The sequence below is a fragment of the Cynocephalus volans genome, chromosome 14 (genome assembly GCF_027409185.1).
Source record: "Cynocephalus volans isolate mCynVol1 chromosome 14, mCynVol1.pri, whole genome shotgun sequence".
NCBI lineage: Eukaryota > Metazoa > Chordata > Mammalia > Dermoptera > Cynocephalidae > Cynocephalus > Cynocephalus volans.
The window spans coordinates 26,193,392-26,205,393 of NC_084473.1; the positions used below are offsets into that span (position 1 = coordinate 26,193,392).

Below are 12,002 nucleotides of genomic sequence, written 5' to 3' on the forward strand. Positions count from 1 at the left end.
TGGACCGCCATTGGGCACCTCGTTGAAGTCAGGGGTGGACTCACGAGCCCAGTGCCCTGGGAAGAGGGTCGAGGGTGGTGCAATGGTGCGTGAACCTCTGAATTCCTGGGGATTTGGGTAGCGGTGGGGCCCACAGGAGACCCCCAACCCTGGCAGCATCTCGTTCCCTCCCGCTGGCCTGGGAGCCCCCACTTCCCCACGGTTCCCACCTTGCTGTGGTTGCCCACGCCCCCACGACAGAAGCCAGAAGCTCTTCAGCACGTTTATTACAAAATAGCTACTCAGAGAGTGCTTGAGGTGTCCCTGGGCCACTCTGCCCCAGGAGACTGGGTCAGTTCCGGTTGCTCCCGTCCCAGGCCCGGGCTGGGGGAAGGGGTCAAAGTTTTCGTGGCCGATCACTTGCCCACCGAGTCGAATATGATGCGGTTCTGCTCGGCGCGCTCCCGCTGGCTCTGCGTCCGCGCCAGCTCCAGCAGGGTCCGCAGCAGGTGGAAGGTGAGGTCAATGGACAGTGGAGGGTTGTCCCGTCGCGGCCGCTTGCCTGCCGTCCCGGATCCCCATCGGCCCGGCCCCGCGCTGCGCGGGAAGCGCTCCGACAGCAGCAAGAGGAGCGCGCGGGCCCCGCCGCCCTGGTTCCGCTCCCCTGGGCTCCATCGCAGACTCGGGTCCTGGACCTCGGCCGCCGCCGCCGCCGTCGCCGCCTCTGCGCTCCACTGGCTGTTCCCGGGGCGCAGCTGTGCCAGGAGCAGGAGCGCCGCCAGCAGCGCCGCGCCTCCCGACTGCCTCATGGTGCCGCCGGCCCTGAGCACAGGGGCAGCGCAGGGTGAGGTGCGCCCGGGGCAGCCGCAGGTGGCAGTCCCCTCCGGCGGCCGCCCGGCGCCCACAGCCTGCCCTCCCGCCCCAGGCGCCGCGCCGTCCTCTTCCACCCCTTCCTCGCTCCCTCCCTCCCGGCGGCCGCGGTGGGTGGGCTGAGCGGAGTCCTGGGGCTGATAGTCTGGGCGGACGCTCCGAGCCACTCACAGGTTGTCCGAGAGCGTTTGCACGGTGCGAGACGGAGCTCCAGTCTCTGTCCCTCGGGGCGGGCCGAATGCTCCTTGGGGAACACGGGGTCTGTCCCGGGACCGCCGCCAGCCTTATATAGCGCCAAGACAGCTCCGACTGACGTCAGCGAAGAACATGCACTGGTCGTGGATGCAGTGACAGCCGCAACTTCGAGGCTGGCGGGTTGCGAGCCCCCAGAGGGACGCACCTCCAGACAGCAGACTTCGCGTCCCTGGGGCTAGCGCTGGAAGTAGAACTGGACTCAGGAGAGCCAGAAGCCGGTGGGGCGTAAAGAATGCTCTGGGACCCACAAGAGTCGTTCGCCCCGCTTAGAATAGCCAGCAGTGACTAGGGGCCGGTCGCCAGACCAGACTAGTCCGGGGTCTCATCTCCTCTGGCACACGAAAGGGAGGCGGAGTCGCGGAGCTGTCCGTGGTGCTAGCCCTGTCCCCAGCCGTTAGAAGTGGCCAGAGGCACTGGGAGAACCCTCTGCTGCTCCGACCCACTCCCTAGCCCCGGCTATCAATTCCACAAACTGAGGCAATCAGGAGCGCACTGCTGGCACTCGGCTAACACTATGGGACCCGCCGAGAGGCAGTCTGCCACTAAAGTCTCCCAGGATTCTTGACTTTACTCCAGCCCCAGTACCTAAATTCTAGGGCTGTCTCTAACTGAGGGTCATATAAAACATATAAAAGAGAGTCTCTTGACACAGGGTGCTTTCGGACCACAAAAGGCTGGTCCATCTGTTTCCAAGTTTGCCCAAAGTAGTAGTTGAGCAAAGTTCAATTTTTCTCCTGGGAGTCACAGCAGGAGTATTACTATGCCTCTGACCTTTAGGTTAAGATCACTGGGTAGGAAGTAAGGAAATTTGGGCTTAAGTTTCTACTCTGCCACTAAATCCTGCTGTGGACAGGTCACCTCACCTCACTTCCATGGACCTCAGTGTCCTCATTTGTAAAAGAAGTTTGAGTTTGGTGGTCCTAGCTTTCTTTCCAGCTGTTGAAATTTTGACTTCCCAATAGTTTTCTGCTGGGTTTTACTCATTAACTCTGCAAGTTCCAGATTACAAATTTAATAACATACAAGGGTATTCAGAAAGTTCATGGAAACATTTATATATATTTTAATTCTATTTTCCACGAACTTTTTGAAATACCCTTGTATTTACTGAGGCACCATATAGAGTTTGAGGGGTCCCCAAAGAGCTGCAGCTACACAAGCCTGGGAAGGGTCAGAGTAACAGATATGTCTGTAAAGAGTGGGGAAGTGGCATTTATTTGCTGGGGTGTGGGTGTAAAGTTGACAAGGTCATATGGTTCAACAAATATTTATGGAATGCCTAGTATGTGATGGGAATAATACCATTATAAAGGCTTTAGTAGGGGGCCGGCCCGTGCCTCACTCGGGAGAGTGCGGTGCTGATAACACCAAGGCCCCGGGTTCGGATCCCATATACGGATGGCCGGTTCGCTCACTGGCTGAGCGTGACATAGGAATCCCTGACAACACCAAGTCAAGGGTTAAGATCCCCTTACCAGTCATCTTTAAAAAAAAAAAATAATAAAATAAAGGCTTTAGTAGTTTCAAAAGTGGTCATTTCACATTTCAGAGTAGTGAAATGGCGCATTTCAAAGCGAGAATCCCATTAAGTTCTGATCGACAATGCAGCCCCATGGAAGCTGATGTGTCCACTCTGAGTAGGTTGTCTGACCATTCCAAGGTCACGCTGCACCACTGCAAGGTGGAAACAGTGGAGTGAGGCAGGTTTACAGATGATGTGCCTTCCAGGACAGGTAGGCGTTCCAGATAACAGCAACACACTGGACAACAGCCAACCTAAGGAACAGCAATAGCATTGTGAAGAAGAGGAAGAATGAGCAGTAAGCGAGGCGGGAGGGATGGGAACGTGCAATGGGAAGGAGGGATTATCTCTGAGAGCTTTCAGAGATAATCCTTCAGCCCCTTGTGAAGAGACTGTGTTTCTCAGACCAGAGGACAACCAGCTCAAGTTCTGGTGCTATCCCAGAGCTCTGTCTCCTGGATGAGAACTCCCTCAGCAGCTCTCTTGCCATGCACAGCTCTGTTATTCACACCCTGTCCAGGCCCCTTCTAAATACATGTATCTGTGTTGTACCAGGGGAGGAGATTTCATCTTCCAAAAATGTACTGCCTGCTGTGTAAAGTAGCACCTCCTTTTCTTTATTTTAAATTAACTTGCTCTAGTTTCAAAGAGTGTTACAAAGAATCCTAATGTTTAGGGTTTGGTTCATAAATCTGTATTCCTTTTATATATATTATTCATGTAAATCTTGACCACGTCCCTTCTGAAGAATTTCATATTTTTCCCTGTTCCCAAGACCCCTCACCTCCAGGCATTTTAACTATTCACCTTGAGTTCCATTATTTTTTTTATTGTGGTTCAGCAACTACCATTACTGTTAGGGTAAGATAGTACTTTGCAGTGAACTAACCTGACCAGCTTCCTACTTGGATTTTTGGTCTACCTTTCTGTCTAACCTAGGCTGCAGCACCCCAGGCACTGTCCTGCAGATATGCCATCAGAGGTGGAGAGCTCAGGTGGGGTGGAGACAAGGGTTGTGGAAGCAGGATCCTCCCTAGGGAGATGCAAGAAGGTCAGTAGGTGGACACTCGGGGACAATTTCATAAAGAGTAAGAGGTTCTGGATAAAATGCTTGGGCGTCTAGGGAGCTCTGATCAGGGAAGAGTGTTCAGTTGGGGGTGTAAAGTAGCTCAAGGCTGAAATGAGAATCATTTTGTCTACAACTGTTGGTAACCTGGATCTTCCTTGAAGGGTGGAGTAGGGATCTGCCATACCTGTAATGAAGGGGGACCAGGTAGAAGTTGGCTAACTGCACAGGAGGCCAGAGCTACGAGAGAGAGAAGGTGAAAGTTGGTGGTTGCCTCCATCACCCGTCCCCCAGACTCACTACCTTGCCTGGCCCTATCCCAACTTCTGCACCCAAGAAAAAAATGAACAACTGGGTGAGTGCTTCCCTGAGTATGGTGCCCACACTGGGAATGAGAGAGTAATCCCAACAGAGGGATTCCTATGTCAGGAGGACCCCAATCCCAGGGTATTTCTGGACTCAGGAAAGCAGAACAGGCAGTTGACGTGTCAGTTCTTACATAGTAGTTGGTGATGAGGGCATCAGGATAATCCTGAGGAGACAGAGAAGGAACAAATTAACATTTGCATCTGCAAGCCACCCACCTCCCAGTGTGAATATCACACAGACTTCTGCACACTCCTGCACCACACTCTCCTGAGCTCCTCTCCATGGCCTGGGACTCTGCCTGCACTTCCACCTTTCTCATCCCCATGAAGCCTGCTTCCATCCCCTGGAACTGCCAACCTGCCAGCCAGAGACGCTGCCCACATTTGCCCAGCTCACCTGCTGTAGTTTGGCCCAATTGTCCTCGGCTGAAAGTCCATTGAGTGTCCCTACCAGTGGGAGGAAGCAGCCTAGAAAACATGGTGCGAAGCCCCCCTAGGGAAGAAAAATTAAAGCTCTGTGAATGCCTAAATCCCCATCTTCCCCCAACACAGCTCACCCTTCCCATCTTTTTCCTTCTGCTCACCTGATCCAACAACATCTTTTTCAGTGCATCCATCTTGGTGGTGCCAGGAATGAACCGGTCCAAAACTCTATACCAGCCTCCTAGTACAGGGCCCTGAAAGTAAACCCCACATAGGGGAGCAGGATGTGGTGAGCAGAACACTTGGCTTTTATATCACAAAGCTCCTCCCCCAAGTATCAGAAAACAAATCCCAGGGGAAGCAGACCCTAAACACAACGAGGGTGGCAGGTTGGCTTAGGTGTGAGAATCCATGGGAACTAAAGGACTGCAGAGAACTAAGACCACTATCCAATCCACTGAAGCTCTGCTGTGGACAGAACTTACCACAAAGCCACAGCCCAGGGATACCATGGTCAGGGTCCGGCCCATTCGGTGTTCCTGCAGACCCCTCCTCTCCACCAGCTGCTGTGAGATAATGTCACCCAGGCCCATCAGGGACCCTGTGCAAGGGACACAGGTGCTGTCAGATGTCTCCTGGGGGTGAGCTGCCATTCCAAGGAGGGAGGTAAGTCTACTGACCAAATGAGGCTCTGGCACTCTGAGCACCAGGGCTTCACTCTGGGGGCAAATGATTAGCTCCTTCCTGCTGCCTTAAAGTCCTCCTTTCCCTAAGGATGTCAGAAACTGGGATGAGCAGGCCAGGGCCCAAGAACTCTACATTGAGCAGTAAAGGGAACTCAGAGTCAGAAGATGCAGACAAAAGAAGGAAAATCATATATCCTGGGGCTGAGAGCCATAGACTGTCAGAATTGAAAGGGCCTTCCTTTTGGTAATGGGCCACAAAAATCAACCACATTGTATATTGATAAAATAAAATTTAATTAAAAAAAAAAAAGAAAGGGCTTTCCAGACAATTTCATCCAAACCCCCTTTTTCAGAGTTCTGGAAATAAAGATCCAGAATCTCACACAACCAGTAAGTCCAGCACCAAGGCAAGAACCAGGTAGCTTGATTCCTAGACTCTCTTCTTTCCAGGACACCGTGCTCTGAGTAGAGCATATGTGGAACGATAAGGAACCCTGTTTCTTTTCCCTCCAGTCCAATGCAAGGCCTTAGCCAATGTCCTTTATCATGGTCTTGGGGTCTCTATTTGTGGAGAACAGCAAGAATAACTTTTTCTAAAACATGAATGCTCAAATGGTCCAAGGCAGGAAGATGACTGCTTGAGCTGGTAAGAGTCCCCACAAGGAAGAGTCCTGGCCACCCTGTAGAACACTAAGCTAAACCCAGGCTGCCCATTCACAAGCTCAGATTGCGTTGGCAATAGGTATTATAGTCATTTACCCCCAGGCCTCTGCACCTACTTCTCCTCCCCCAATTGCACAGACACCCAGCTCTAAGCAGCTCCAGTCGGACACCCACACCCAGAAACCAAGACAGAAATCATCACTATTTTCACAGCCCCCAGTCAGTCATGGTGGCATAATGGTTTCTAGCAAACACACACTTATAGGGCCACTTGGGAGTGACCATATGATCTCCAGCTCGCCTGTCTATCTCACTGAGTAAAGATAGCCCCCTCCAGCCCTGGAGCCACCACCGTCCTTATGCCCTCAATTAGCACTGGGCAAACACATCTTTCACCCCATTCCTTGGCCTGGAGCTGGCTCTGACGTCCGTTCCGGCTGCACACTCACTGCTCTGCTCTTCCTCCATGCCCTAGTCAGAGGCAGTGGGGGAAGGCAGGGAGCTAGGGCAGTGGCTGAGCACCCATAGGTCACCTGGGCTACTCACCATGGAGCAGATCTGGACACCACCAGCACACCCATCAAGGGAACCCTGCCTTGCCTCTCCCTCAAACTCCCAAAGTGGTGGGGCTCTTCCCAGAGAACTGCTAGACATGATGTCCCAAAGGCAAGGATAGAATACTTTGTTATTCTATGCCCCACCAGACCTAATCAAGCCCCTGGCAGGTGCTCAGAAATAAAGGAAAAAGGTCAAATGTACCATCCCAAGCAATAGGCCTGTTCTGGAAAAGGGCATGAAAATTCTAAGTCTAGCCCAGAGGACCAAGCATCAGGCTCAAGGTGTTAGGACCTGGGGAACTGAAGGCTTGCTCCCCTAGCCTGAAGCAGTTAGCAGTTACTTTCCTATCCCCTTCCTTCACAATGTGGGGTTACCAGCTGCACCTCCATGGAGGACAGGGAGGAGCTGCAGCCATGCATAAAGGGAAGAGTGACCCTGAGAAGGCCAGGGGATGGTGGAACAGAAAAGGCAGTCACTTAAATGAGGGATTAACAGTCTGACAGTCTACTTTAGTAAGATCTTTCCAGTTTACAAAGGGCTCTCCCACATTTAATCCTCACAAAAGGTCTAGGTCTGGGTGGTTGCATGTCCATCTAATGATAAGGAAGGAGGCTTTGAGAGATGAGGTGACTTGGTAAGGAGTGGAGTTGGGACAGAAACTCTTCTCCTTAAGAGGAAGAACAAAGAGGCCAAGGTATTTCTGGCATAGGCTGAGACTTGGGCTCACAGGTCAGTGGGCACCAAGGGGCTGCTGTGGCTGCCCCTCTGCAGGGGTTCCTGCCCAAGCAAGGCCCCAAAGGGCCCACATATCAAAGACACTTCCTGGACTAACGCACTTCCTATGTTTGACCCAAACATAGAGCAAGGACTGCATTTCTGGCCCAAGTGATCTTTGAGCAGGAAGGGTTTAGACATTCAGATTCCTCATCCCACCTTCACCAACCCATAGCCCGAACAGAACCAAACCACCTCAGCCTGGGAGATCTCCTAGACATATCTGGTTGGTCTGGATCTTCCAGTGCTCTGGCTCCCCTCTCCTTGGACTTGTTTCCAGGGAGTTGGGTCTGGAGGCCTGTGGACAGATAATACCCAGAGCCCTGATGGGGCAGGGCAAGGGGCTGCTGGGTAATGATGCCCCAATGCCAGGCTGGGCGCAGAGCCCAGCAAGCAGATGCTGGCGCAGGTATGACATCATGCCCCTGGGTAGGTGCCAGTTCTTATGCCGTCACTCCCCACCAGATCCAGGGCTTAGGGGTAAGGGAGACTGCCTCTGAGCACAGATCTATTTGGGGCCACCCCTTGCCAACTAGTGGAAAAGCCCCAACTTCCACAACCTCTTCCCAGGCATGGGTGGGGGTAAATTCCCTACTTCCCCTATTTTGTTTCTCTACTGGCTTTTGTGTGGAATCTTATGTGCAAGAAAATAAAGTGTTAATGGAAGATGAGGAGGGAGATGGGCAGGAATTGGCTTCTTGGAATGAGGAATAGGAAGCATATCCTTGAGTACAGGAGGCCTGGGTCAGCAGGTATAGCTACTGGCATGGGGCCAGCAGTGCTGTTGACGCGTTCCTCCCCCAGAAGTCTCCAACTAGCCATCTGGGCTAAAGGGGCTTGGTCTAACACGGAGCCCAGAAGGAGCTGAAGCCCAGCAGTGAGAGGGGAGAATGCATCCTCTGGGACTGGCTTGAATACTCTCCCCATTCCTGGCCTGAACCCATCCTACTGCTAGGCAATGAGACAAAAGGATGGGCTCTCCAAGCCCAGGTCAGCTGGGGCTGTGCTCAGCATTCTGAAGCCCCAATAGTTTCTAGTATAGGGCATGCAGTGGGCAGTGTCCTAGGTTTTAACACCAGTTCTACCATTGACTATGTGAGACCTCAGTATATGTCACTCTCCCCTCTTGCCTCAGTTTCCTCCTCTGTAGTATCAGGGGCTAGACTTGATGGTCACTACAGCCTGTTGAGCTCTCATATCCTGGTTTAATTCTGACTTCAGGGAAACCAGTGTCTGTAAGAGCTCAGTTGCTCCCACACCAGGACCAGGGTGGCCTAAGATAGAGCTGGGCCCTGGACCCACTGGAGACTGGAAGGGGCCTCCAGAAAGGAAGGGACAAGGCTGACTCACACTCTGTGCAGAACACACAGCAAATCTTTCCCCAGGCTGCCCTGTTCCCAACTCTGGCTTGGCCAAAACTGGTGTATTAGATACTTCTTTTGAACCATTTCAGATTATCTTGATTCACTCATCTCTCTCTCCAGCCATTACTGCAGTTCAACCTGATAGATTCTAGCTTCAGGCCTATGCCATACCTGGGGTTTCACTGTCAATGCCTTCAGTGACTCTGCATGTGCAACCTGATGGCGGAGGGGAGTTAACTTCCCACAGGGTGAACTTCTGACCAATATGGGATGGGAGCTAGTAGATAAAGGTCTCTTCTTTTCTCCAGAAATGACTATTCATCCAGACAGTCTTAAGAAGCATTTCAAAGAGCTTCTCAAGTCAGTTCCAAGGGATTGAGCAACCAATTTCCCTTAGCAGTGGCCAACTTGATAATGCACCCTTATGCTGGCTCTCCCTCTTTCACTCCATTGGATCACCTCCCACTCCCTAACAAAGTACCTGCACATAAGCTTCCAGCTCTGCTTTTCAGAGAACCAAGGCTAAGATAGTTATCCATGTTCAGATTTAAGTGAAACAAACCCAACCCAAACACCACTATAAAAAGAATAGCTTGTTATGCCTGAGATGCCAACAATCACAGAAAAGGCTGGCCCCTTGAGCCTTTAAGCTTATTGAACATTTCTGATTTCCAAAGCCTTTTCACAGAGATAATCCCTATACTGACCCTGTGAGGTCATATAACTAAACTCAATTTCTAAATGAGGAAACTGAGGCCCAAAGAGGTTTACTGACTTGTCCTGATTGATGCAGCTACTAAGTGCTATGGCTCTGAGATTCAAATCTTGGTCTTCTAACTCCAAGTCTGAAATCTCTGTTCTGTCTTCCAGTGTGATGAGCTATCCCATGGGACCTTAGGAACTACTGTATTGGGGTCCAGAAATGGCTCAGTGAGCTAAATCCATTTCCTCCCTTCCTCCCTTTACTTGGAATTTGATCCAAATACACTGAGCAGCAGGGAACGAAAAGTCTGAAAGAATTCAAAAAATCTGAGAAAAGTGCTATGGGTATACAGGTTGCTTCAGGGCTAAGCTGCAATGTCAGCACAGCCTCAGGATGACTGAGGGTGTGCAGCCAAAGGGCTCTAGCACTGACAGACCAGAACCCCCAGTTCAGCCATGTATCTGCACTTGGATCTCCTTGGAACTCTAGCTTCTGTCTTTGTCAGCTGCAGATCCCTTGGGTAGGGAAACTTGAGGACTATCCTTCCTTCCCTATTCTTGATGGCCATGAGGGGGAACCTTCCATCTGGCAATTATGGCCCCATGGGAATCTGAGACTGGGCAAAGGGCCCAGCGTGTCAGTTCCCATCACAGCCACACAGTCCAGCATGAGTCACCACACACGCAGTCAGGTGAGTCATGCAGGCTGACGGACACTTTGAGGACAGGACAAGAGGTGGTTGGGCAAAGGAGGCTGAAGAGGGGCTCAGGGAGGGGCAAAAGAATCCATCTCCTGGCCGGTCATGCAGTGCAGTTCTAGTCCTGATGTAGGGTTATTCCAATAACAGGAATATTCCATTCTGGCTTTCAGTAGCCTTCCACCCCTCCAACAGTCTTCTCGGAAGGCCACAGTCTTTATTAGAATCCTGTTCCCTTCCTCTAAACGTAAAGACCCCATCTTACCCTGATCACCCTTTGTACTGCCCGAATGATCAGAGGCTTTCTGATCCTTCCTCCTATAAAACATACTCATCTCCGTGCTATCACCTTACATTAGCTAACCTGAAAAATGAAGATGGTAACAAATGCAGGTAAGTCACTCAATTACCTTTGCAAGGTTGCTACTCAATTACTGGATTTGGAATAAAAAAAAAACCTTGGTCAACATGTTGTTTGGGGATACATACGTAGGTAGTAAACTATAAGAAAAGCAAAAGAATAATAAACAAAATCAGGAAAGCTGTAATCTCTTGGGGCTTGTGAATTAGGGAGGGTGCTCAAGGTGTCTCAAAGTTAGGTACTGATACAACAGTGTTTGGTTTTAATACTATTTAAACTGTACATACGTGTCAATCATTTTTTTGTATATTTTACAATAAAAATACTACAAAAAATAAACTGGGGTAAGAGTCTTGATTTCAGTATTTAGATGTGTGATCTAATGTGGACTCAAGTAATCCTTGCTCGCAGACCTTTGTGGAGCCCCTACAACATAATGCATATGAAAGTGCTTTGCATACTGTAAAACGTTAGAGTAGTGTTTGTTATTCGTTAATTTTCCAAGTTGGGGACTTCTTTATCCTTAAGGGATGACTGCTCAGCATTTTTTTTTGTTTTGGCAGCTGGCACGTACAGGGATCAAACCCTGTACCTTGGGATTATCACCACCACGCTCTAACAAACTGAGATAACTGGCCAGCCCAGCTCAGCTTTTTGAGGACTTTCAAATCCTACTTCACAGCTAGTCTAACTATGCGCACCCCTTAAGAACAGCCTTGGGGACCCACCCTCCAAAACAGACTGGGGACAGCTTTGGATGAGAGACAGCCAACCCTTCAAGGGGGCTGAATAGAAGTAGGAAATGAGGAAGGTGCAGTGGGTGAGCCTCTGCCTTCCAAATCAGCCTGCTCTAGTCCTACTCAGGTCCCGGAGGGACACTCACCAGCCGTCAGGACCTGTACTTTCCACGGGTGAGCAGCCAGGGCCCGTTGGTATGCCCGCCAGAGTGCCATACTTCCTGTCAAGCCAAGAGGAGAGGGTGGTCACCCCGTTGCCCATCCCACAATTAAAGAGACAGACCCCTGACATGCCCTTGTGTCCACTCCCTCATCCCTCTTCCAATATGTCGTAAAGGGGCAGAGGCCCCAGGAGGGATGCTTCCTGTCACGGGGGTCGCCTTAGACAACTAGGGAAGAAAGAAAGGCTGTAAGTAGCTACGGACTCCCCGTGGCAGCCACCCGCCACCCCACCCAAGTCCTTGAAGCAGGGCCACCTGGGGGGCCTCCTGTCCCAACCAGACAACACTCATGAGGACAGGCTTGTTCTGGCCTCCACCCACAGCCTGGTCCCCGGAGAGTGAGCCTGGTCTTTCTCCAAATTCAGACTATGTGAAACAGTCTGCATCCTTCCTGAGTCCAACCCCACACCGGAAACGGCCCAACACGCCCTGAGGGCGTTCGCCGCGCGCGGCGTCTTCAGCCAGTGACCGCCGATCACCTGGCGCTCACCTGAGCTCGAGCTCCGAGCGGTGCAGCCGCTCCCACGTGACCCGAGCTGGCCCAGGAACTTCCGCCGCAAGTCCCGCCCCGTCCGCCCGGCTGCCCGCGGTCCTTGGAAACGTTGCGGCGAGGGCAGGAGTGGTAGGCGACAGTCCCTTATTCCCGTGGAGAGCGGCTCAGCCCAGTCACCCACTGTGAGCAGCCCCTTTTCCAAGTGGACTGCGCCGGGCCTGGGCGTGGGACCTGCCAGCCGTTTCCACCTGAGCCCGACCTC

The 12,002-nt window shown here is 51.7% G+C and overlaps 2 protein-coding genes across 5 annotated transcripts; both read right to left on the minus strand.

The window, feature by feature from the left end:
- Nucleotides 1–295: 295 nt before the first annotated feature.
- Nucleotides 296–961, minus strand: UCN (urocortin). The gene has a single exon (XM_063078182.1). It carries the CDS (start codon nt 786–788, stop codon nt 396–398), a length of 393 nt encoding a protein of 130 aa, XP_062934252.1. The 5' UTR covers nt 789–961; the 3' UTR covers nt 296–395.
- Nucleotides 962–2,296: 1,335 nt separating this feature from the next.
- Nucleotides 2,297–11,794, minus strand: MPV17 (mitochondrial inner membrane protein MPV17). Of its 4 annotated transcripts, none has more exons than XM_063078181.1 (8): nt 11,738–11,794; nt 11,173–11,247; nt 4,969–5,084; nt 4,645–4,737; nt 4,458–4,553; nt 4,192–4,224; nt 3,880–3,932; nt 2,717–2,880 (listed from the first exon to the last, which is right to left on the minus strand). In XM_063078181.1, the coding sequence occupies exons 2-8, from the start codon at nt 11,240–11,242 to the stop codon at nt 2,811–2,813; spliced, it is 531 nt and encodes a 176-aa protein (XP_062934251.1). In that variant the 5' UTR covers nt 11,243–11,247; nt 11,738–11,794; the 3' UTR covers nt 2,717–2,810. The 4 variants fall into 4 exon arrangements, with proteins under 4 accessions (XP_062934248.1, XP_062934249.1, XP_062934251.1 ...); XM_063078180.1 differs by lacking the exon at nt 2,717–2,880 and adding an exon at nt 3,401–3,659; XM_063078178.1 differs by lacking the exon at nt 3,880–3,932 and having other exon boundaries at nt 2,297–2,880.
- Nucleotides 11,795–12,002: the final 208 nt, after the last annotated feature.